At 47.6% G+C, this 26321-nt stretch overlaps 1 protein-coding gene across 3 annotated transcripts in view; it reads left to right on the top strand.

Moving 5' to 3' along the window:
* TENM4 (teneurin transmembrane protein 4) overlaps window positions 1-26321 on the top strand; it is a 709295-nt gene that overhangs the window by 198258 nt on the left and 484716 nt on the right. For all 3 annotated transcript variants that reach the window (XM_072969126.1, XM_072969128.1, XM_072969127.1), the window contains one exon: window positions 24588-24689. In XM_072969126.1, the coding sequence (XP_072825227.1) occupies window positions 24588-24689 (102 nt within the window). The remainder of the gene's footprint in view (window positions 1-24587; window positions 24690-26321) is intronic.

The following is a 26321-nucleotide window of genomic DNA, read 5'->3' on the forward strand; positions in this document are numbered from 1 at the left end:
GCGTTTGGCTGGAGCTCTCTGTTTCTGCTCGTGGAAAGACTCACATGGTTTCCCCTTTGAAGTGTTTTGTTTTTTTCTTTAAATTCAGCACTGCTCTCACATCAGGGCATGACCAATGACCTCCATAGTACAAATCAGAAAGAAGATTTCTCTGGTGCTCTCCAAAACAGACCCCAAAACACACGGTGTGAGGATGCTTTTGAGTACAGCCGATTAGACTTATGCAGCAAAGTCCTCTCACACACATGGTGGTGATCCTTAAGGAGGGAGAAAACAGGATACCTTGAGTCTGATAAATGGCTGAGAAGTGCTAAAAATGACCTGAGAATCAGTGATGCCTCCCCCATCCCTGCCTCCTACTGTGTTGTGGTGCCTTGCTGGGAACAGAGGCACACAGAGCCCTCTCAGTGCCCCAGATGAAAGGCCATGAAGCCAGACACAAGGGGAGGGGACAAGGGGGATGCAAGTCCACTGACCCTTCCTGGGGCCACCAAAGGGGACTCAGAGGAATTAAAGCCCTCCCCAGATGCCATGCCCCAGACAAATGGCGACATCCTTTCCCAGGGTGTAGGGTTTAAAAAATGCACCAGACAGAGCTGCCTACATGCACGGAGGGGCCCTCACACACTGTCAGAGGAGCGGATATTGGGGCTGCTGGTCAGAAAAGCAGTTTGGCAGTAAGATTCAAGAGCCCCTAGTCTATGTCCTTTGACCCAGGAATTCTACTTCTGGGAATCCGTCCTAAGAAAACAATGTGAAATGCAGACCAGAATTTATACACATGGGTGTTCCCTGCAGTTTTATTTATAAGAATGAAAAATTGGAAACCACTAAAAGCTCCACTTTGGGGTATTGACCAGGTAAATTAGGGTTCATTCATAGAATGGAAAATTTTGTAGCTATTAAAAATGATATTTAGAGGGGGAGGGTACAGCTCAGTGGTAGAATGCATGCTTAGCATGCACGAGGTCCTAGGTTCAATCCCAGTACCTCCATTAGAAAAAAGAAAGAAAGAAAAACGATGTTTACAGAGATTTTAACGACATGCGGAAATGCTTATGGTATACTGTGGAGTTCAAAAGGCAGAATATAAAGTCACACACAGTGTGATCTCAGCCATGTAAAACAATTAGAGAAAATCAGAGGAAGGAAACACACACGCACAAAACTCTTAACAGTGGTTGTCCCTGGGTAGTGACACTGTAGATGATTTTCTTGCCTTTTCTTTCCACCTTTCTGGGTTTTTTCTACATTTGGAAATGATTGCTGGTCAGTTTTGGGAAATGTATTTGTTTAAGCCTCACAGCCGATGAAGAGAAAAATCACTGTTAGAGTCTGAGGTCTGGTGAGGGCCAAGGACAGCTGTTTTTCCCTCCTGCCTAGATACTGTCTTTGGGAATCAGAAAAAAAAATAAATAAACATTATTTACCCAATTAAAATCCAATCAAAATAAATAAATAAAGCATCTGAGGAAAGGCTCTTCTCCCCAAAGTAGCAAGTGCCTGTTTCCAGCTTATCCTTTTTGGGGCGATCTTATAAAACCAACCACTGTGAAATTGACTTCTAACTGATCTTAATTGAGATGGGGCCCAAATGCAGGGTTCAGAAATGAAATTCGGGAGGGCTGCCCCTTGAGCTAGGCTGTTGATGGTACCCTGCAAATCGCAGGTCACAGATGAGCTGTAGAGGATTATTTTTTTGTGTGTGTATATATATATATTATTGAAGTATAGTCAGTTTACAATGTTGTGTCAATTACTGGTGTACAGCACAGTGCTTCAGTCATGCATGAATAGGCATATATTTGTTTTCATATTCCTTTTTACCATAAGTTAGTACAAGATATTGACTATAGTTCCCTGTGCTATGTAGTATAACTTGTTTATCTATTATATATATAATAGTTATATATGCAAATCTCAAACTCCCAACTTATCCCTTCCCACCACCTTCCCCCCATAACCATCAGTTTGTTTTCTATGTTTATGAGTCTGTTTCTGTTTTGTAAATAAGCTCATTTTAGATTCCACAAGTGATATCATTTGGTATTTTTCTTTCTCTTTCTGGCTTACTTCACTTATAATGACAATTTCCATGTCCATCATGTTGCTGTAAATGTCATTATTTTATTTTTTATGGCTGAGTAGTATTCCATTGTATAAATATACCTCAGTTTCTTTATTCTGTCATCTGTCAATGGACATTTAGGTTGTTTCCATGTCTTGGCTATTGTAAATAGTGGTGCTATGAACATTGGGGTGCGTATATCTTTTTTACAGTGCCAAGTTTCATCCATGCCTTTCATGAATGACTCCAGGGTCCCACCACCCACTGGCTGTTTGTTTGTTTTTAACTAGCTCAGGGGGTTGATGTTAGACTACCTGGGCCTGCAAGGATTCTTAGAAGGCTCGTTCTATCCTCAAACCTGCCAACATCCCCCTGCCCCACCACACACACACTCATGTTTACTCAGCCCACCTGAGCATCTGTCCCTCTACAGAGTGTATGTAACACTTAGCGATGGTCTGCAGTGAGCAGGCACCGTGCTAAGCCTCTAGCAGGCATCAGCTTGTTAAATCCCCACAACCGCCCTGGGCGAAGTCTTATCAATTGTAAAAACCTCAATTAAGCAATCTTCCTTCTGTCTGCTGGGGAAGCTTGAATGATTTCAGGGGTGAGCCTGGTCTCCACTGCAATCTTCTCCAACTTTGAAGGAACCAGTTCTCTTCATGTTAAAAGCAAACAGTCCATGCCTTGACCCACAGGGTGCAGGATAACCAAGCCCTCCCTCATCACCCCAAGTCTCCCTGGCCAGCCTTTCCCTGCTTGCCACCTTGGTGCCTGACCCTCTCTCCCTGTCCTCATCCCTTTGGGTGCCCCCAGAAGCCCTCTTCCAGGAGCTCACCATCAGATTCATTCACTGCTTTGTTGAAACCCAGAAGGCCTCACCTCTCAGGTCCCAACAGGCTCATAATGGCGTTTTCCTAGACAAAAGAGTTCTCTCTCAAAGATACATTCTGACTTTTTTTCAGACCAGGCAGCTTCCCCTGTGGCCAGCATTTTAAAATAACTTTGTGTGTCCTTGCAATTCTTACTGCCCTGTACACTGCAAAATAGATACAGCACTGGAAAACATCTACTATTAAAAAGGAGAACTAATACATGAGAAAGGAAATAAAGCAACATGGGATTTAAAATGGTAACAATACAATGCACTGTTGTACTCTAACAAGTTTGCAAATCTCCCTAAGACAGGCTGTTTTCTGGGCAAGTATAAGATACTCAAACTGACTCAAGAAAAAGTAGAGAAACTTAAAGAACAAAGATTCTATGCAAAGGGGACCTTGAGAAAAACTTTAATGAAATGATTTTTCGAAGTCCCCATGTTAAGATGATTCCGTGCTGAAACTCTCCAAGTATCAAGGCACAAATGCTCAAATGAGTCCCACGCTTGCATAATGGATAAGCTTTGGGATCAGAGTCCTGAGTTTAAATCCTTGTTTACCACTGACTAGTTGTACGATCGTGGATGAGTTAAAATCTCTGAAATTCAGTTTCCGTGGGAATTCAGCAAAGGAAGTGGCCGTGGTAATGCTGAGTGGTCCAGGTGAGCTTTCTAGAGGAGCTGACCTGTGATGGATTTGATTTGTCAGCAGTGGTTACCAGGAGCCTTGCACATCCTTGCTCAGACCCCATACAATTAAGGGATGGTCTTGTAACTTGCCTGGCCAAAGTTAGGATAGAATCTGTGTCATGAAAGGGCTAAAGATTCACAAGTCCTATTATTATTACTTCTTGGGCATCTGCAGCAGGGCTTCCAAAACTACTAGTGAAGATTCAGATTAAGCGCTTCCTGTGTCTGGGCAGGATGCCAACTCCACACGTAGGCCCTCTGAATCCTCCAAACAACCGTAGATGCTGTTATTGCCCCCTTTTTAAAGATGAGGAAACCAAGACAAAGAGCTTAACCCAAGGTCACACTATTAAATAACAGAGCTGAACTGGAACCCAGGCTGTCCAGCTCCAGAGCACTTAACCACCACAGTTTTCTGCCTCCATCAGTGCCTTGCACTGTAAAGCCTTTGGCAGGTGATGGCATGATGTCACATACCTCTGCTCATTTGGTCACTGCAACAATCAGATGTTCTCACCTTTACAAAGGAGGAAATGGCTGAAGAGCTCCAAAGTGACTGTCCAAAGTCGTTCTGCTAAAGAGTGACAGGATCTAAAACTAAGGCCTCCCTGTGGATTTTGGAGTTCCTGTCACCTGGGGATACAGGGTCATGCTAAGATATCCCTGTCCCAAAGCAACTCGCAGTCCACTTACGGAACACAGCATGTGAGCACAACTATTGTGACAGCAGCTCACAATGAAGGACTTGCTCCACCTCTTCTCTGCACCCATCAAGTCCACCACCCTCTAGATGCCCTCCCAACCACTGCGTCCCATGGGAAATTCTCATCTGCATGAAGTCCTGTAGCCCTGATGCTCCTCAGCAGCCCCTGGTGCTGCCAGTTGCACATCCTATGCTCATGCCCTAACCTGTCTGGGCTTACACAGGTCTAGTATTGCCTTTCTGGCAACAAGAGTAAGAGTCATTATGAAATGGGGGTAGTGACACCACCCTCCTGAAATAGTCATCACGGTGTCAATACGTGGGATGGCACCTTAGTTCTGAGCGTTGCCCTTCCTGTCTTTAGACCTGAGCGCCCGCTGCCTCAGTTTCCTCATCCCTAGGAGCAGGATGATGATGCCAGCACACAGGGCTGGGGGAGGGTGAAGTACACAAAGCACTCAGCAGAGCGCCCCACGTGTGGTGAGTGCTGAGCCAGTGTCATGACGGTGTAATTGTTGAGATTATTATTTTTAAGTGACTGTTACTCCCTTTGCCCTTCTGGAGCACAGGGACACGTGTCTCACATTGTTCTGCGATGCTCGGTCTTTATCAATGCACCATTATAACACAGTTCATGAATGCCAGTTGTCTTGGATCCAATGCCTCCAGGTCTCTGCCACCTCCTAAGTGGGTCCCACACTCTGATTGACCTCCCTGAGCCTCAGTTTTTGCATCTGTAAAATGAGGATGATAACATCTGCCTTACAGGGGACTTGGGAGGATTAATGAGCTGATGTATTTTGAAAGCGTCTGACCCAGAATGTGCAGCAGCACATATGACTTCCTTTCCCTTCGCTGGTTGTGTTTTTCATGGAATGGAGCCAAGTTTTTCAAGAGAAAGCAGACATACTGCAGAGTTTCTGTTGTGTGTTTTTTTTAGTAGGACATAGGATATTGCATGGCTGTTGTGTTTTTTTTTAGTAGGACATAGGATATTGCATGGATGAGAAACTGTTAACTGAGCACCTACTATGAGTGCAGGGCAATGCAGAGATACGGAGAAAATCTAAATGCACGCCTGCCCAGAGGGTCCTGTGATGTTTTGTCCATGGCTCAGTGGAATCAGATTCTGGTGCAACCAGAGCTGTCTCTGCAGACAGTACTTATCTGAGCGCACCTAATTTGGGGGGTCCTATTCCCTTGAGTCCCTAAGTCAAGGGCAGTTTTCAAGGAAATGTTTATTTTCAAGTAGATAGAGGAATACAATCCAGACAGCACTCCCAAACTGTTAGCTGCATATTAATCTGCAGGGACTAATATCAAAACATAATTAGTATAGCAGTGCTCCCAGCTTAATTGAAAATGCTGCATATACGGGCAGTTAATGAGAAATGCAAGGTCTGATGATTCAGAACTGCTGAGATTTAGCGGTTTAGTGGGTGTAGCAAGGAAGTGTTGAATTTATTTCCCTTTGCTATTCTCTTCATACATCTGGACAGGAAGGGGTCTGAAAGGAGTTACTAACAGTATGTATGGTTAGAGAACTTTGATTATCTGGAAGACCCTCAGCTACTTGGAACACAGCAGAGAGCCAGCCAGGCAGGAAACGGGAAAAGAGCCTCTGCGAGCGACAAAACACATTTCAATTTGTCTGTGCACCGCAGTCTTTTCACTTTTCTGATAAGAAATCTTTGCAACTCACATCACGACCTATTAGTTTTTTCTTCCTTTACACCAGATCTTAATAAACGAAGTGATCTGATTGCCCAAGCATTAGCAGAAGAGCAACAGTGCATCCTTGCAGTAGTGGGTGGGGCCTCAGGAGATGCCTGTCTGTCCACCCCCTCCTGTGTTCAGTCCTGCAGTCAGTAGAGATCTCAAAGGCACAAAGTGCGTTTTGGCCCCAGGGGAGATAAAGATGCAGGAGAGTCCCTGCTTATAAGGAGCTTTCAGTTTGGGGGAGGACAGATAATGTCTCAGTCAAGATTCTTAATTTTAGACAACCAAATCTACTCTGGCTAGTTTAAACAGAAAAGGATTTAAAACAGGATATTAGGTGGCTTGCAAACTTGCCAGGAATGCCAGGGAACAAGCTTGGATGCCGTGGATCCAGAGAAGTACAGAGGCCTGCTGGATTGGAGTTTCCCTTATCCCCACCCCTTGGGACTCAAAAGTCTAGGAACTAGACAGTAAAACCTACATGCAGCTGTCCTGATAAGTTGCCACCTTGGCTGCTGTGCTTATGGGAAGCCCTGATTCACTTGAGCACAGCCACCACCACCCGCACCAGTTTCTGCCCTCTAAGATCCTGGGGGTGCGTTTGCTTGGTACAACCTGGGTGTAGCTGCAAGGGAGTCCATGTGTTGTTCCCAATTATCTAGCCTCTGCAGAACAGAAGGCACACTGGACAGGGTGTTGGGAGAACCCGTCTGTGGTATCTGCTGAGAGGGGGCCAGACAGCTACAGTCCAGCTAGCCAGCTCCTGTTGGAGAGTTGTGTTCTGAGAGCTAGCTCACTGACAGGGTGATGACAAGCAGAGCATGGTCAGTGAGCCCCGCAGGTGGACACCAAGTGTCACCTGAGTACTGACGGTCAAGGAGGATACCCCAGCATGAGAAAGAGTGAGCATAGAAACTTCAAAGGTACAAAACGCCAGGGCTATTTCATTTAGAAGCAAATTATCCTACAGAGGTAGTTGTCAGGAGGGGTGTCAGAAATTGGTAATTAGTAGAAATAAAAAATCAGTAATAGTAATAAGCCCCACACCCAGGCAGATGAGCAGGACCCCCATCCCAGATCTCAACCCAACATCTCTTGCTTCTCCTCTACCGCAAGGCCACCCTGCCCTTTGAAATTGAATTAGATGCTCGTCAGGGAAACTTCCAGCGGAATTTTTAGTCTTCTCCTAGTAGTATAACAAGGTTCTGTGGCTTCTCTGACCCCAGTGCCGGATATTTGGCTCTGGAAATCTGAATGCTTCAGCAGGAATTACCTTCTTGCCTGGCCAGTCCTCTGGGCCAGTGCCCTGCATCAAGGAATAAATGCCCACTGTGGGGCTCCATCTGCCAGGATACAGGAAAGGCTTTATGGGTGTGCTATTTCTTTTCCTAAAGGAAGCACAGGCACTGGGAAATAAACCTGCCTCCGTTCCCACGTAGTAATTATGTGCACAATTACATTTCCAGCAGGTGTCACTTAAAAGGGTGAAACCCATTAAGTGTTCAAATGAGAAAGTGGAAAGGAGCCCCCGAGAAGGCCTGGGAAGGCTGCCGAGGTGGAGGAAGTGGACGCGGACATTTCCTGAGCGTTTGCCACTTGGGGCTCACTTTCCCGTAAGTGATCTCATCCCAGCCTGGGGACAGCCCTCAGTGCAGAGTTTAACAAGCCCCATTTGAACCAGTGAAGCAACTGAGCTCGGAGCCCTGCAGTGAATTGCCCGAGGTCACTCAGCCAGGAAGGACAAGCCAACACTGGTGCACATGCCTGTCCCGGGGATGGCGGGTGCGTAGCCATCAGTTTCATGTATGCCGCGGAGGGCCAGACCTCTAGTAGGTTTTTCTGTAGCTTTCAGGGAGCCCAGTGTAAAGCAAGTGTCTGGTAAGGTCTTACCAGGCTTCTTTATGGCAGTTTTCTCCCCATTGCTCAAATGATGCATGAAGTAACCGGAGGGAAAGAAGTGCATCAAAGGGAAGCAAGTGCCAGGCATGTGCAGGCTTATTTAACTTGACATTTACAATTGAAAAGGGGAATTATCATCCTCCTTTTATAGAAGAGGAATCTGAGGCTCAGAGAAGTGGAGGGGATCACCTGAGGCTGGTTGGGTCACAGTGGGTAGCTAGGACTGGGATCCAGCCTGCCTGACTCCTGAGTCTAGGCTGCGTTCCTTGCATTCAGTGACCAGCCTCCCTTGGAATCCGTCACACTGCGGAGATGACCACATACTCCTGTTGGGAATGCCATGTGGACTGTGAATTCAAGACTGTCAGACTCTTCCATGAGCCTTTTTGAAAGAGCCCTTTCCTTCCTGCTCATTGGAAGCTCCCCGGATGCTGTGCAGAGTCAGAAGAGCCTTCTGATTGCTCTTATCACATAAACTGTCTTTGTGCCATCTTAACCAAGGCCTGCCCGCGGAGGCAAGCAAAGAATATGTACTGGAGCTCTGCCAGTGCACAGGCCTCCTTCCTTGCTGATAAAACTGGGCTCACCATCTCTTCCCCCCCACCCCGCTCACCACCCCTCTTCTCCATATGAATTGTTACAGCCAGGTCCCTATCTTGCCTACATGCATCACGCTCTGCTCCATCTGGAAGCCAGGGGTCAGCCTCCCTGACCATCTCACTCAACCTTTCCTCTCCATGAGCTTACTGGGTTCTCACAAGTCCCTCTACCAAAATCGCTTGAATCCTCTGCATCCTTCCCATCCCTCTGCCTCTGCCTTAATCTAGACCATCGCAGTGGCCTCTCCAGTGGTCTTTTCTTATCTCTTTCCACTCCCGTCTTTCATACGGTTACAGGCAAGCTCTGTAAAACATTCATTTTATCCATCCAACCTTCCATCCATCCAATAACTAGTTGCTATGTGTCAGCCTTTATGCTAGGCGCAGGACGCAGCATTAGATAAGAAGTGGTCCAGTCTCTGGTGGGGAGAAAGAAATTAGTAAATCCCAGTGCAGGTGAAGGGAACATAAAGGAGTGATGTCTGGCTCAGGTGACAGCCTCTGCTGAGGCTTCCGGAGCTGACATGGGAACAGAATTTGTAAGGCAAGGGTAGGTAAAGGGGAGACAAGCCAGGGAGAGTGACTGTGCACTTACAAAGGTTTGGCACTGCCTTGCACCTTTGGCGAACTACAAATACCTGGCAAGGTTAAAGAGAATAGTAGTTGCTGGAAAGGCAGAAACCGAATCATGAAGTGCCTTGTTCTGTGAGTCTGGATTCATTCTGTTGGCAGTGTGACGCGGTGTATGGTTTTAAATAAGGGAGCAGCGTGGACAGAAAGCTCTCAATCGCCCACTCTCCACACCTCACTTGGTCCTCCCGGCGAGCTTTTGTCCAGGCTCCGACCTCCAGCCAAAGCGCTGATTAGGCTCCTGTTCTGGCTGGCTGAGGTTCCGCCTGAAGGACACTTGTAGTCTCCCAGACACTGCTTGTCTGTAAGAGTTCCCAGTCACACTCAGAGAAATTCCTTTTCATTCTCTCTCCATTCCCGATACAACGTGTCGTGAATTTAGCGCACTTCTCTGGGCCCGTGGCTGTCGCGTGTGTGGAGAGCGGATTGCTTGGGGGGGTGCACTCAGTATGCCTCCCTATGTCTGCCCATCACTTCAGAGTGTTTAGCAGGAGCAGATAATATACAGGCCAGCTGCCACCTCCTGCTTCTCTGGTCATCTGTCAGAGAAATGGAAAACCCAATCACTGTCATTGCTGAGTGCAGATGGGGTCCACAAGTACATCCCTGGTTTAGGAACAAGAAAGCAGATGGGCTGAGGATGGACCACCCTCCCCCCACCACCCCTAGTCCCCACTCAGGGCTCTGTGCCTGAGAACCTGCCTGGCTTACAGTCCTGGCCCCACCTGGCCCTCTCTCCTAACCTCCTGAAGTGGTCCCCTCACCAGCCTCTCTTCAGAGCCCCTTACACACTCCTGCCTCTTCAGGAAGCATGAAGAACTGGATTGCAGGCCTTGGCCACGTTCCTTTGGGCAAGTAACTTCACCTCTCTGGGTTTGGGTTTCCACATTTAAAGCTCGGGGCTCAAGCTCCCCGCCTGGCTTAAGTTTCAGAGCTGAGTGAATCAAAAGTGTTAACATATGTGAATAAGCTTTGTTATTGTCACAAACTGCCCTGGGAGAGGTATCATTATCCCTGTTTTACAGATCAGGAAATGGGAAGCTCAGAGAGGTCAAACAACTTGCCCCGGGTCACACAGTGGAGGCCCTGAAGTAAGATTCCCGCAGCCAGGGGTCATGGCCCTTTGTTCATCCAGAGTGCCTGACCTTGTGGCTGGTGTATAGGAGGTTCTAAATAAGAACATTTAATAAGTGGTTCCAGAGCGTTGTGAGAAAAAAAAAGAATGTTACTAATTTAGGTATAATGGCACCTGATTTTTTTGCTCCAATTTGTATTTTTTTGATTACTAGAGAAATGGGACATTTTTTCCATGTATGTATTCACTTAGGATACTTCATGGATAACACGCCCGTGTCTGTTCCCAATTTTTCATTGGTGTCCTTTAATTTGTTCCCACATCAGTTTGCGCCGGATCTTTTTTGAATGGACATTAACCCTCTTCTGTCTGCCATGCCACAGATATTTTTCCAGCCTGCTGTCCTTTTCATTTTATTTTCTTTCCTTTTTTGTTGTGTAGCATTGGGAAGTAAAATTAATTTCCGTTCATGTTAACCTGTGTAATCAGCATGCTAAAACCCCAGCCAAGGTTTGGAAGTGGGTTTCCCCAGGCAACACGTAGCTCTTCCCCACCCTAGTGGGTCTAGTGGGCTGAAAGGAGCATCAAAGGCAGACTCAGAAGTTCAGCCCTAAGCCTAAGACCTCTTGATAAGGAACCAGAGGACAGATCTTCTGTGCCATAAACTTGCGATTGGCTTATGTGTATGTTTTACTGTAAACACTTGATTTTGATCTTTGGCAAAAGGCCCAGCAGCTTGTTTATAAAGTTTAACCTGGTAGAGGGGAGGGCATAGCTCAGCAGTAGAGCTCATGCTTAGCATGCACGAGGTCCTGGGTTCAATCCCCAGTACCTCCTCTAAGAGTAAATAAATAAAGAAGCCTAATTACCTCCCTCCCCCCAATAATAATAAAATAAATAAAATTTTAAGATAAATTAATTAAGTTTAACCTGGTAGCACTCATCCCCCCACACGCTGCCTGTCTACCTGATGGGTGATGGGGTGGGGGCCAAGGGCTCCTGCAACGTCATGGGCTCTGAAAATATGACCCCTGGGCTAGTTGTTGGTGATGGCAGCTAAAGTGCTTTAGATTGGGTTTTACAGATTGTAAAGTGCCTTCCTATCCATTTTTCAATCGGTCCTCCCCAAAACACTCTCGTAGTCATATAGGTAGTATTATTTCCATTATCCGCTGAGGGAAAGGAGGCTCAGAGAGGTTGTCCATGCCCCCATGCTAGTGTCCGGCAGAGGTTCCTTAGGTGTCAGGGCTCCTGTTGTTTCTGACTTGCCAAGTTAGCTCCTAGGGATGGTCCCACTATCCAGTAATGAAGCAAGGGCCGTGTTCAGGGCCAGAAATCCAGCTCTAGAAAGAGAAGGGCCTCACCTTTGCTTAGAAGCTCTTAGTCTAAACTTCTGGAGAAGACCTTGCATAATACACTGTCTGTCCCTTCCAGCCACAAGGAGGTGGTACTCCAGAGAGTGTGGTCCTGAAAGAAGGAGCGGCAGCTGGTGATCATCAGTGTGTCCGGAAATGGTCTTCAAGGCATGGCTTAGGCACAAGGCTTCCCTTGTTCAGTCAGGTCTGGTCATTCCCCTGAAATTTCATAGTCCACCTGAAGAAACAGAGACATACCCAAACAACTACAGAAAGTGCATGCAAAACCCCAGCAACGTCATTCATTTGTTCAGCAAATATTAACTGTGTTAAGCACTGTCCCAATATAGTGGTAAACACAACAGTCCGTCATCACGAAGCTCATATTCTGGCAGGGGAGATAAACAATAAATCAGTTAATAAGCACGTGGCATGTCAGATGCTGGGTACTGTGGAGAAAAGTAGGGAAGGGGTTGGGAGTGCTGGAGGCTGTCATGATTCTAAGTGGGGTGATCAGGAAGGCACAGGTAGGGACACAGTAGCACAAGAGGAGAATGTGGTTCATTCTATTTGGAGTGGTGGATCAGAGAAGGCCCCACAGAATGCTTTTTTCTGTGCTAAGCCCTGACTTCTAAGTGAGGGTTTCCAGATAGCCCAGGGGAGGGATGCATTTTTGGCAGCGGAAACAGCAAATGCCTTGGCATGAATGTAGGAAAGGATATGGGCATGTTTGGGAAATTGCAAGCAGGTCTGGTTTGGCCAGAGAAAAGGGAAGGGAAGTGCAGGACTTGATGCTGGGGAGGTCGGTTGCAGACAGATTGTGAGGGCTTTGAGGGGTGCTGTGTGACTGTGCAGGCGCTATGTAGGTGTATAAGGCACGTCCACCACGGCTGCTTCCTGAGCTAGCGACCAGCCAGGCTAGAGGCATGGTCTCCATAACCAAGAAAGAGTTAAAAACAGAAGGGACATTTCCTCCCGATGGCCCATAACCCCAGGCTTGTCATGAGAGAAGCATCAGACAAATTCCAGTGATGAGGCATCCCACAACATGCTTTTCCAGTACTCCGCCACACTGTCAAGGTCATCAAAAACAAGGAAAAGCTGAGAAGCCGTCACAGCCAAGAGGAGCCTAAGGACGCTTGGTGACTGAATGGAATGTGGTGTCCTGCATGGGACCCCCAGGCAGAAAGAGAAAAGCTGAGGAAATCCAAATAAACTATGGACTTTAGTTAATAATAATTTATCAATTTTGGTTTGTCAATTGTAACAAAAGAACCGTACGATAAGATGTTAATTATGGGAGGAAATAGGGGCAGAATATAGGGGAACTCTCTGTACCATCGTTGCCATTTTTCTGTAATCTGGGACTCGAATTAAAGCAGGAAAACACTTGTAACCCCCAAATTCCTTGGGTTTCCCGTCTCTAGAAGGACTGGTTCTTTTCTAACTCGGTTTCTCCCCCCACAGATGTTTTCAGCTTCAGCGAGGTGGACACAAGCACATATGTCTGCACGGGTGGGCACGCGAGGTCAGAGTAGGTGGTGGGGATGCTGAGGTCGGGACCACGCCTGTGCTCAAGTCTCAGCGCTGGTTTCCTCTCAGGGAGGTGAGGCATGTGGCAGTTCGTTAACAGCCCTGCCGTTCCACACCTGGTGGTCCTTTCAGTGCCTGTGTGGGACGTTGGTCCGGGACACTTGGGTCAGTCAGTAAAAGGCCACCTGTAACAAGGGCCTGAGCAGAAGCAGAAAGCAAATGCATCAAGGATCAGAGCCCCTGCTCTGACCGTGGGAAGCTGACCTCTGCTAGGAAACTCATCTGCCACCAAGGGGCTGGTCACACCGAGAGCTTGCAAGCCATGGTCCCTCCGTTTCTGATGGGCTCTATTCTCCCTTGTCTCTTTGTTGGTCCCAGCCTGTGTCTGTCTGTTTGCATATACCTTTTCACACCTAAATTCTTCCTTAATGAACAAGGATGCTCTGTCTTTCAGCAGTCCCCAAAATGTTCTCCTATTTTATTCCTGTCTCCATCCTCTCTCAGTAAAGCTTGGCTTCTGCCACACCTCTGAGTTTGGATGGACCAGTGCTAACTCTTAACAGAGACAAGACCCAAACCAGCCACATCACATTAAGTCTCAAATGTCTCACTGAATCTGCTAAGATACCTCTCTTGGTTTGTCTCAGCTTCATTAAACTCCTGGCTTCCCTACAGGAAATCAGGACACCCTAAACTGCCAAAGGATTCTACAACTTCACAACCAAGCTCCCTAGCATCTACTACATCAATAATTGGCCTTTCCCATGTTAGTTTACCAACTGACACAAGAAGTCACGTCAAGCTGGCTAACATTTGTTTGTTTGTTTGGAGGGGGTGGTGGGAGCAGAAACCTGACTACCCTCTCCTTGCAGGGCTGCCTTCCCAACCTTCCAGGTGCCTAACGGGTGCCTCGTGGCTCACTTATTCCCTCTTGGGCTTGCTTGCAGCGATCATTTCTGCAGTGGCTCCCCATCCCAGCCCAAGTACCGAGAGTCTTCATGCATTCATTATCCCAGAGGCTGTAGAGTAGTACTTCCACTGCAGATTCTTTCTCAGCACCTCCATCCATCAGAGTCTAGGCAGGAAAACGTAAACCATCATAGGTCTTTCAACAGAGGGAATGGAATTTAATATAGGGTATTGGCCACATGGTTAATGAAATGGCTAAGAAGCTACACAGTACATGTTGAGGCAGCCCAGAGATCGACAACAGGGAACCACTATCACCCCTCGACTGGAGGGACAATGAGAGAAGGTGATGTTTCTAGAGCCCAGAAGTTGGGCCAATCCAGCAGGAGCTAGAACCACTATGTAGGGTGCCTGTCAGGACCTGAAGCAACAGACATTATGTGGTCGCTGCCAACGATACTGTCTAAGACAAGGAAGAAAGCGAGAGAGACCCTGGCTTCTCTCTTCTTCTCACCTTCAGTCTTCTGCCAGGGTCCTCCATTCACAAACCCACCTTTCCAGAAGCCAGTAACCAAAGGATTCTGAGCACTGCCGTCCCTTTGAGATGGAGCAGAGTAGCAAGGGTGGGGAGAGGGCCTGAGAGCAAACGGACAAATGACTGGCACAGCATCCATTCAGTCCTCTCACCCCCTTAGTTGAAGGCTGAGTCGGCCTTCACCCCTTCCAGAAAACTCTTTTCTAATTTCTTTGATCAAGACAGCTGACAGCTTGATATAGGCATCATATTCTTATCCACTCTCCTGGGTTGAACAGGTGAGGAAAAATCAAGATCCTCCTTCGGGGTGGGGGTGGGGGCTCCAGAACATCTGTAGCCATCAAGCCTTGCTCACGTGGGTAACTGCTGCCCCTCGTCCTTTGGAAGAGAACAGTGTCTCCCTTCCTTTGTGGGATCGTCAAGGTAGAATGGTTCTGCTTATTCTTACAACGGTGGCAGCCCCAGAGGCTCAGTGACAGCTTGAACAATTATCTTCTATTCTGCAAGACCAAACCCATAAGCCAGACCCCGCTATGCAGCTACGTTTTGCCCGGGAGAGCCCGTGAGCACTGGGTCCAGAGGGCTGGTGAGTTGCTTCAGGGGACCTCCAGCCCTTGTCTGAGATGGTTAATCCTTCCCCGTCTGCCCTCCCTCTGACTGCCTCTCTCCTCTGCGTGTTGGGAGCCCTTGCTGCTGGTGTGGGAGCTCACACAGGAGGGAATGTGGACAGGAGAAGTCCAAGTGCAGAACAGAAGGAACAAAAACCCCCAAGTTTGTGCGGCCAAGAAAATAACATGAAACAAAGTGAGGAATTTGGAAAACTGGACTTGTTTTGTTTTTGGAACATTTCAAGGGGCCAAGCAGGCAGTTGTGTTTGGCTTGGGAAGAAAGGCAAAACTGTGCAGAGGAAAATCCTTTTCAGATTTTATTCTGGCTGTTACTGGATTCAAGAAAACACCAAGAGGTTGAAACTGTGTGAGGGTATGAAGGTTGTAGCACCCAGACCAGAAGGAACCCTGTCCCCTCCTGGGACAGGTTGGGACAGCATTTGGGAGCCATGGGCTTACTTGTCCATCTGTCACCAGTCTGGTCAGTTCAGCCCCACTTGGAGCCACCTACGTTGCTTTCCTTTTCTTAACATTAATGGTCTTGATAACAAATAAATATAAATCACAGTGCTGGTTAAGACTCGATTCAAAGTGACAGAAACCTCACAATTAACTTACTCAAAACAGAGGGATTTCCACTACCGCCTCTTAGAATCCAAGGAGCTGAACTTTGCAGCCAGAGAAAATGCAGAGCTGCCGTGGCACTGGGTTCGCAGTTTTAATTCTGGGCAGATTTGCTCTGTTTCTCTTTGCTGCTCTGGTCACTTCTCCTATACTTGTGAGCTCCTTTCTCTCATTGCAGACCAGCCCTCCCTATTTTTTGTGTATTAGTTTGCAGGGCTGCCATGACAAGGTACCACAAACCGTGAGGCCTGAACAACAGAAATTCCTTGTCTCACCGTTCTTGGGGCTAAACGTCCAAGATCAAGGTGTCAGCAAGGCTGTGTTCCCTCTGCAGGGAAGGCTCTGCCCCAGGCCTCTCTCTCTCAGCCTCTGGAAATTACTTGGCGTGTGGTAGCATCACTCCAGTCTTCACGTGGCATTCTCCCCGTGTGTGCTTGTGTCCCAGTTTCCCTCCTTCTGTGTACAGATTTCTCTCCTATCCAAGCCATACTGGGTTAGGGCCCACCCTAGTGACCTCATTTTAACTTGATGACTTCTGCAAAGAACCTGTCTCCAAATAAGGCCCCATTCTCAGGTATGCGGAATTAGGACTCCAGCAAATCTCTTCTGGGGGACACAATTCAACCCGTAACACTCCCATGGCCACTAATAACTCTCAACATTGTACATCTTACAATCACCACTACTAGAGACCATTCGTCTTCACTTCCTATTTTCAAAAATCCCAGGGAAGAAGTCTAATTGGTCCAGCTTCAATCAGGTTCTGCTCTCCCCCAGAGCTATGATTAATATGCCTTTATTAAGGGGCCTAGCCCTGAACCAATCAATGATGGCCAGGGAGGCAGGGTCCCTGAAGAATATGACAATTCCATCTAAAAAATAATTCAGATGAACTTATTTACAAAACCAAAACCGACTCACAGACATAAAACACAAATTTATGGTTACCCAAGGAGAAAGGAGCAGGAAGTTGGGATAAAGTGGGAGTATGGGATTAAAAGACGAGTACTACCATCTATAAAACAGATAAACAACAAGGACTTACTGTACAGCACAGGGAACTATATTCAATATCTTGTATTAAGCTAAAATGGAAAAGAATTGAAAAAAGAATATATATATATAACCAAATCATTTTGCTGTACACCTGAAACTAATACAGTATTGTAAATCAACTATACTTCAAAAAGAAAAAAGATAATAATCTTCATAGGACCCATGAATCTGTCAGATCAGCTAGTTAATACTGGATACACGTCACCCCCAAATTGTAATGGCTTATGACAACAAAGGGTCCATTCTCTCGCATACTCCATGCCCACCATGGACAGTGGGAGTGGTGGCAGAGGGGAGGGGTTTCTGCTCACTGTAGTCTCTGAGAGACCAGGCTGAAAAACCATCCCCACTGTGCTGATCCTCGGGCAGGCGTGAAAGAGCACCCACCCACTGGTGGGTCCTGCATTAGCAATTAAACCTTCTACTTGCAAGTGGTACACGTCTGGTCACACCCACTGGCCTCGATTAGCATGGGGCCCCATCGGGGTGGGTCGCCCACCTGTGCCTGGAAGGCTGTGAGCCAGAAATGGTTGCCACACAGCACCGATCACTCTCACAGCCTACATGATGGGAGCAGTGGGAAAAGTGGTTCCCAGAAGCAGGGAGGGAGGAGCTGCCCCAGAAGAAGATGGGGTGCCGCACAGGCAACTCGTTGAGGAGCACTCCAGGGCCTCCCCGGCCAAGGAAGGGGCAGTGAGGAAGACAGTGAGGGTTAAAAGCACTTGGGTTTGGCTGCAGTCTGGTGAGTCTGCGGTGAGAGCGGCCAGGCTGGACAGTGAAGAGAACTGCCTGTTCTAGGGAGGGGTCTGGATTTTGTCCCAAAGATAATGGGGCACCAACAAGGATTTCGAGCCAGGAACAGCAGGGTCAGACTTGCATTTGAGGAACAGCACTGTGCATATGATAATTTGAGGAAAGGTACTGAAGAGCCCTAGAGCTGCACAGAGAACAGCTTATCCCCTGGATTTGGTGGTAGAGGCAACTAGATTTGGTGACTCTCCGGCGTGGGAGTGCAGCTAGTTGTGATCCACGCAACAGAGAAGGCTTCACAGAAATGCTGGCATCTGCACTGGCCCCTGAGGGAAGAGGAGGAGCAGGTGGATGTGAAAGGAGGGAGGGGTTTTGCAGGCTGACGATGAAGCTGAGCAAAAGCCTGGCAGTCTGGGAGCACCTAGGTGGTTGAGAGCAAGAATTTGCATTGGTCCTGCACATTCAGATCTCAGAATTGTGGATGGTGTGCTTGGAGGGCTTAAAGGTGAACATCGGTGGAGTTAAAGCAAGTTTCAGGAAACTGAGACAACTTCCCAGGGATACCACAGACTTCATCAGGCTGCTCTGTAGCCCTTGTGGCTATTTGAGAACTGTTTACTCTCCAACCCATGCCTCCTTTTATGCCAAGTCGCACAGGCAAAGTTCTTGTGCATCCCCGGAAGCAGACTATCTTTCTCCCGTGAAAGCCAGTGCCATTTGTCTTACTCCCAGGCAGTTGAAGGCAGATGCACTCACCTGCTCCACCCAGATTTCTCCCTGACAGACACCCCTGCGATAGCATGGACCCTCAGTCCTTTGATAGATACACATGGTGCAGATTTGGGCAGCTCTACCTGTGAAAGATTCATGAGCCATTACTTGCCATAGTTAACACCGAGAGGCGCCGGTGAGGACACAAAGAACCACAAGAGGGAATACTGAGTGGAAACCTGGATACAGCCTGTGGGCCAGAAAATTTTAAAAGGTACCTGCCTTCCCCACACGAGAGACCCATCCTCACTACCCCAAGTCTGGGCTGGCTCGCTGGACCCATGGGGGACCAGTAAAAGAACTCTTTCAGGCCTTCATGAATGAAGATGCCCAGTTAAAATTTCACAGGAAGATTACATAAAACCATCTGCTGCCTTTATTTCCCCCCGTGTGCATTAAAAATGCACAGCTGCTCTGCATGAAGCATTCCATTACCCAGCATGGCTCACGGGCTGGTCTTGGACTCTGGGGGCAGAGAGGCGGCGCGGGGGGAGGGGGAGGGGGAGTCCCACCTGGATCTGAGTGTCTGGAGCAGGACAGTCCAGATTTTTCTGCCCTGTGGATGTGCTCCCTGAAGATGGTGTTGCTCTGTGTATGTCGTTGACTGTCTCGGTGAGTTTGTGTGTGTGGCGGGGTGTGTGTGTATGTGTGTTGTGTTTTTCTTTTTAATCTGAAAATTGGTCTTTGGGTTCACAAGCAGCAGCTGCAGCTGCCATAATTAAAATGAAATAACCTGCTTCCTTCAGTCCTTAGGGAGAAAAGCTTTAAAAAAAATCCATATTCTAAATGGACTCAGGAATGTGGTGAATCTTCTCTCCCTGTTTATTTGAAGCAAGTTTTATGGCTTTGCTTTTCTCGGGAGCCAGAGGAGGAGAAGGGAATTAACTTTTGCTGAGCACGTGTCCCGGCCTCAGGCACTACGCAGGGCCGTCCCAACTGCACAAGCCAGGCACACGCCGCCCTAGTATCCTGTTAGACCCCAGCTCTCTTAACCTGGTCCAAGTCTGTCCGGAGACCTGGGAGGGTTGGCATTATTAAGATGTTATTGAATATGTTGGCACATATAATTGGCTCGGATTAGAAACCAAAGCTCTTAGCAGAGTAACAAGGTGAAGGATTCCATGCTAATGATTTTATGCTAATGAGATGGTTTTCAGAGGATTGGATGTGCTCTTGAAGGTGTTGCTTAGAAGTCACTTCAAACCAGTCTGGGAAAATAAAATCCCAGAACTGCAGACTCTGTGGTTTGTTTGGATCTTACTAGAAGGGAACTAAGGGAGAAAGGGACATGTGTGTGCTGGGAGTCGAAGGTGCAGCAGCCACCATCTTCAAGGCAGTCCCATTCCGGTGGAGGAGAAGGACACGCGGACAGATAATTCTAAGACTCTGGTAATAAGTGCTAGGTGCAGCATTTTTTTCTCCAAAAATCCATTTCTTCTTATTTTTTTAACTTTTTTTTTAGTGAGTTATAGTCATTTTATAATGTTGTGTCAAATTCCAGTGTAGAGCACAATTTTTCAGTTCTACATGAACATGTATATATTCATTGTCACATTTTTTTTGCTGTGAGCTACCACAAGATCTTGTATATATTTCCCTGTGCTATACAGTATAATCTTGTTTATCTATTCTACCTTTTGAAATTCCAGTCTGTCCCTTCCCACCCCCTGCCCCCTTGGCAACCACAAGTTTGTATTCTATGTCTATGAGTCTGTTTCTGTTTTGTATTTATGTTTTGGGTTTTTTTAGATTCCACACATGAGTGATCTCATATGGTATTTTTCTTTCTCTTTCTGGCTTACTTCACTTAGAATGACATTCTCTAGGAGCATCCATGTTGCTGCAAATGGCGTTATGTTGTCGGTTTTTATGGCTGAGTAGTATTCCATTGTATAAATATACCACATCTTCTTTATCTAGAAATCTGTTGATGGGCACAAAAATCCATTTCTTCAATTGATAACTCTGGGAGGAAGAGGGCCGTGTCCAGAGTGTCAGATGTAAAAACACGAGGAGAAATTATTATACGTTCTTATGTGTATACCAGTCTCTCTAATCTCTTATTACATTCCCACGTAGTAACGGGGACATTTAAGGAGCTGAGTGGTTTGCCCAGGGCTGCATAGCCACTACCCTGCTGGGGTGTGACTTAGACCCACTCTATTTGCTTCCAAAGTCACTGTTCTTGCCACTGTTTCAGGCTTCCTTGAAGAAAACCTGCACCCTTGGTTGTCAGGTGTGTAGCACAGCTATCACTGTATCTTGTATTTAGAATGAAGAAATCTTTGTTCTCTTGGAAAAAACAAGCTTTTAGAAGCAGGCATCTTGATGGAAGTGATTCATGATCGTCCCCTCCAGGCTGCAGGTGTGCTGATCCAGTTGGTGTGCAGTGAGTCCTCCGGGCAGTCCTCTCAAACAGTCAAGTCAGCCCAGGGACCTGGGTTCCTCATGGACATTCATGACCCAGCAGAGTCCTGGGTATCCAAAAGAGGTACCTCCAGGCTCCTGGGTCCACTGTTGCCATTAAGCTTAGCTGAGAAGGGAAAGACAGAAGTGAGCATTCCCTGCAAGGGAGGAAGGTGGTCTCCTGCTACCTTTGAAATTCTCTGCAAGAGACTGTACTCCATATTGTTTGAGACCCAACTCGAAGTATTGTTTTATCTCCTTGATTTGTGGTCACTTTGGAGAAAGCTAACAAGCAAAGGCACTTGACAATTAATTCCACCTGGCGTCTCAAAAGGCAGCCCAGGAAACGATCATGCGTCCACCCACCCTAGGGCGGGTGGGAGGTATGCTGGGGGCAGAAGGTGTAGTGGGGGCTGTCAGGTGTACAGTGTCTGCACAGGGTCTCAGCATGCTTTAAGGCTTGCCCGGAAAGGGGAAAACAAGCTCCGGATCTTGTATCCACGGCTTCCTCGCTGAGGGATTAGGGGCAAGCAGCTGAAACTCCCTGAAGCCTCATTTTCTCATCTGCAAGTCTGGAAGAAATCGGCTTGCTTCCTACGGTTGTTTAGAAGGTTAACTGAGATCAAATATGTACCAGCACCGAACAGTCTGCCCGATGCCTGGCACACAATCAGCTTCCTCCCCTCCCAATTCATTCTGTGCAAGCTTGCCAAGTTCATCTTCCTGCAGCATATCTCCAATTGTGTCACCTCTCTGCTCAGAAGCCCTGGGTGGCTCTCTATTACTTATTGAATAATGGTCACCTTCCCTGGCTTGACTTCCAGGGCCATGCTCACTGGGACCCACATCCCCTATCAGGCGGGATGGCTGCTTCTTCCTTCAGCACAGCCTGCACTCTGCAAAGCTGAATGACATGTTCATCCTTTGTCATGCTTCCCCCTCCTGTACCTTTATCCTTTCCTGCGGGTCCCCTGCCCCATCCCTGCGCCACCTCACCTGACACTGGTGCTGGTGCAAGGCTGGGCTTGAACAGTATGTGGTCCAATAAGTGCTCCCTGACTTGTCTCCCAGAGTGGTCTCTTCATGCCTGTCCGTTCTCCCAGTTTTCTCTGTACCTCTCTTATGAAACTGCTGGGCATTTCAGTCACTCGTGGCCATGTTGTCTTATTTCCTTGTTATCCTGTGAGTTTCCCAAGGACACGATTTACTTCCCTCAGTGCATCCTGTACAGCACCTAACGCTCAGTATAGGGATGAATGAGTGAGTGAGTAAGAGAAGGATTAAACACCCTAATCCTTTCCTCACTGTATTTCCCTTCATAAAATGCTGGTGTATAAATACTTCTAAAACCTGTGGTCAACTCATGAGTGCTTTGGCTTCACTGACAGTCAGGTAGAGGTACACCCAGCCCTTCCTATTTGGGCTCCACATCCATGGATTCAACCAGTCACAGATTAAATATACGTGGGGAAAAAAACTCCAGAAAGTTCCAAAAACCAAGACTTGAATTTGCCATACAGGCAACTATTTACATAGCATTTACATTGTATTTACAACTATTTACATATCATTTACATTGTATTAGGTATCATAAGTGATCTAGAGATGATTTAAAGTGTACGGGTGGGTGTGCATAGGTTATATACAAACACTCCGTCGTTTTATATAAGGAACTTGAGCATCCACTGATTTTGGTATCCATGGGGGAAGAAGGGGCGCCTGGACTCAATCCTCCTGCATATACTGAGTGATGATTATGCTCTGAAAAAGAGGGAAGTCAGGGATACAAATTGAAAAAAATAAATAGAAGAAAAGGAGTTGAAGTTTTCCCTGAAACCTGGGCAGGTGAAGATGGAACAGAGGTAAAACTAGTTCTGCAGCTTCTTCCAGGGCAGGGAGGGGGCGGGGATCAGATAAGGCACAGATGGAGGTCTGCAGCCCAAGCTTTGGCCTGGAGCTGTGGAGACATTGGAACTGTGTGACCTGCACAAAGGAGAGGGTTTGAGAAAGACCCTGGGTTCATCCGAGTCGCTGGACATGACCAGGACGGCGGCAGGATCCTTGGGGGCAGCATCCACAGCTCTGAGTCCTAAAATCCACGAGGAGCTGGGCACGTGGGGAGAGACCCACACCCAAAGAAAGGGCCTCTTAGCGTGTCCATTGGTACAGCAAAACCATTTCCTGCTCCTCTCTGAGACTTTGGAGGGTAAACTTGTAATGAACAAGGCATAGTAAATAGAAATTAAGGGCACAATAGCCAGTATTGCTCATCTGAGATCCATAAAACCATAGTCATATCCTTTGTAGTGTACTGCCTATGTTTTGTTTTAGTGAATACAGAATGACTTATAAGGACGTTTGCAGGTTTACCTCCAAACTTTGTCCTGTTGATTCCATTTCAACCCATCACGTCTTCTATCTGGGGGTGCTTGGGAGCCTGACCCACCCCCTGAAGGAGGGGATACTGTGCACTTGGGCAGAGCCTGATGAATGTTCCTACCTAATACAGTCACTCTTTGTTTAGAAAAACGGGAATTTACAATGCAGAAACAGGAAATGCTGATGAAGCTAGCAAAATTTCCCACTTAGGAGAATTTTGTTTTTAATGGAGATTACCAGTAATTCCTCACTTTATAATAAATACACAATGTTTTCTTAGTTAGGATCCTACATATATTCAGGATGTATTTGGCAAAAATTCTGGGAATTTCTCAAACAGTGACTTTTAACCTCAGATGCCTAAATGTATCCTTCATGCATTGTCCTGATTTAGCCTAGTGTGCCTTTTATATAAAAAAGCATTTTGTAGTGTTTTCAGTGAGTGAGGGTGGTGGTCGATGCAGGGAAAGTGTATAGACCTTGAGTCTGTGAGGACCTGGGTTCAAATCTCAGCTCCCCTTGTAGCAAGGACCGAAGGCAAATGGCTGGAAACCTTTGAGCCTCTCCCACACTCTTCTTTTGAGTGACAGGATTTCTTTTATTCATTTCACAACCTTTATTGTGTACAGATATCTCCTTGGGCACCAGAGATGCTGAGATGAACCAACGTCATCGTTGAATTCTAGGGGCAGAAAGGACCTCATGTGTGACCTAGTTCAGAGTTTCTCTCTTTCAGACAGAAGCTCAAGGAGGGGGGTTGATTTGCTAGAGGCTGGGGAGTGATTTGCTAGAGGTTGCAGAGTGATAAGCAAGTGGCCCAGAGCCAGACCCTTTTGTGAAAGGACCCTGCCCACGTGACTCCCAATACTCCCATCCTGTCAGTCACTGAGAAGATGGGTCCATTCTACAGGGCAGGACACTAAGGTTCAAAGAAGTGCAGTGACACATTTATTGGCCTGGCGAATCAGTGATAGGACTATTGCAGGGTCCGGTGCCCCACCACGTGCCCTGTCCCCTCACCTCCTCCCCACCCCCATCCCAGCACACAGTCCATCCTTCTTCACAAAACACTCAGTGTCTATTCTGCCCCAAGCTGCCTTTGTCTGGGTTGTAAAGGGTGCTGAGCTGCAGTCTCTGCCCTTGAGGGGTTTGGTCTGCTTGAGAAAGCATGTGAACAGCAGCTGTCAGGCAAGACCAGATTAGATGGGAGAAGAGAGAAAGATTGCAGAGAGAAAGTGCATTTGTGTGGGATTCCCAGGGTGTTTGGGACCCACTCACGTCTCTTCATGTCCGTGGGATCAGGCATGCATTTGCACTGACTGCTGGGCAGAGAGACCTGTGAGAAAGTTGAGGACATCTTGCCACCTCGCTTAGTTGGGTCTGTCTTCTCTTCTTCAACAGATAGGATCCCGTCCCGTCCTCCAGGATCCGATGGCCCTGGAGAGAGGGCTGCAGGGCCCACGGACACTGCTGACTCTTCAGAACGTGCTGACATGGAGCCAGGTCAGTCCCCTTGTCTGCTCTGATTTTCTGCGTCATCAATTGCAAACCTGTGGTCTTGATGAGAAGTGCCTTCTTGGAATCTGCAAATAAGCATAACGTTTGGTTGAAGGCTTTCGCTACTAAGCTGTGTGGGAAGCAGAGGAGGTCAAGGCAGAATGGAGGTGGCCTTTTCAGGGAGCAGATGCAGTGGGAGGACTGGCGGCTGCTGGGAGCCAAGCCAGCAGCCAGCATGGCGGGAGGACATGGCAGGCAAGGGCTGGGCATCCGGCCAGGCTGTGATGGGGGAGCTGGCAGTCGTGAAGCACCATGCAGGTCCAGGACCACAGAGGCTGCAGTGGCCATCAGAGTCATTCTGGGGTGCACGAGACCAAGGACAGGGTCCAGAGTTTGGTAGTTACATTTCAAGCTGAGTTGGAGTGGGATGAGGGGCAGAGTTGAGAATGAGGTTGGAGGAGGCGAGTGGGCGGCTGCCCGGAGGACAGGTGGTCTGGGGTCCAGCTGTCCAGAATGGAGGCTCTCTGGAGGCTTTGCTTCATCTGTCTGTGCAGTGACAAAAACAGAGCACACCTGGGTCAGGTAGCAGAAGGATGTTTCAAGCTAGAGAAGGAATATGGCCGAGAGAAAGGTAGGCGCATAGATGGAGTCTGCGTCGTGAAGAAAGCCCAGACCCAGGGACTGAGCCTTTTATCCAAAACCTACTGTGAAGCCAAGACTTTTTCTTATCTTCTGGGCAGTCTTGTGGGGCAGAAGTCTGAGTCTTTCTGGGCTCGGTTATGTTGTAGTGATAAACGAACTCCAGAATCTCAGTGGCTTAACACAGCCAGGGGTTATTTCTAACTGAGGTCGGTGGAGGACTCTGCTCCACCTAGTGACTCAGGGCTCAGGCTGATGGAAGGTCTGCCATATTTTAGGTGTAGCTTAAATGCTTTGGCCCAGAAGTGACACACAGACCCCGGGCTAGGACTAGTCACAGGGTCCTGCCTGATTTCTAAGGCTCTGGGCAGTGTGGATATTTGATGGGCAAGCACTGCTTCTGCCACAGTAGATATTATGATTTGCGTTTGACAGGTAAGAAAACTGAGCCTCAGAGAAATGAATTGTCTTGTCTGAGGTCTCCCAGCTTAAAGGCACCGGAGTCTAGGTCATCCAGAACCTCTGATCCAGGCATTTATGTAGCAACTCAGCAAAGACATATGGAATATTAGCAAGAGGTCCAGCACCACGCTCGGCTCTGGGGATAGATCAGGGAACCAAAACAAAAACAAAGGTAGCCTGTGCTCTCAGGCTGAAGAATGTGATAAATACAAACTGGGATAAATGCTTGGCAGTAGAGACCTGACGGTTCTCTGAGGACACCTGTTAAGACTTTTTGCCTTTCACAGAAAGGGACAGGTAAAACGGGGTCCCACTTATTGAGGCATTGTGCCAAGTACTTCATTTATGCATCTCATTGAACTGCCAACAACCCCAAGGGCCAGTTCTTACAATTCCTCTCCCACTGAATCCCTCCTCCTTCACTCACTCTGCCTGCCCAGCAAGGCCTGGCCCCTGCAGCACATCACACAGGCATGATGCATCCATCCCCGTGAGCCCTGGGGTTTCCAGGGCAAGCACAGACGTCTATCTTTAAGC

This window comes from Vicugna pacos, chromosome 10 (assembly GCF_048564905.1).
Source record: "Vicugna pacos chromosome 10, VicPac4, whole genome shotgun sequence".
NCBI classification, from domain to species: domain Eukaryota; kingdom Metazoa; phylum Chordata; class Mammalia; order Artiodactyla; family Camelidae; genus Vicugna; species Vicugna pacos.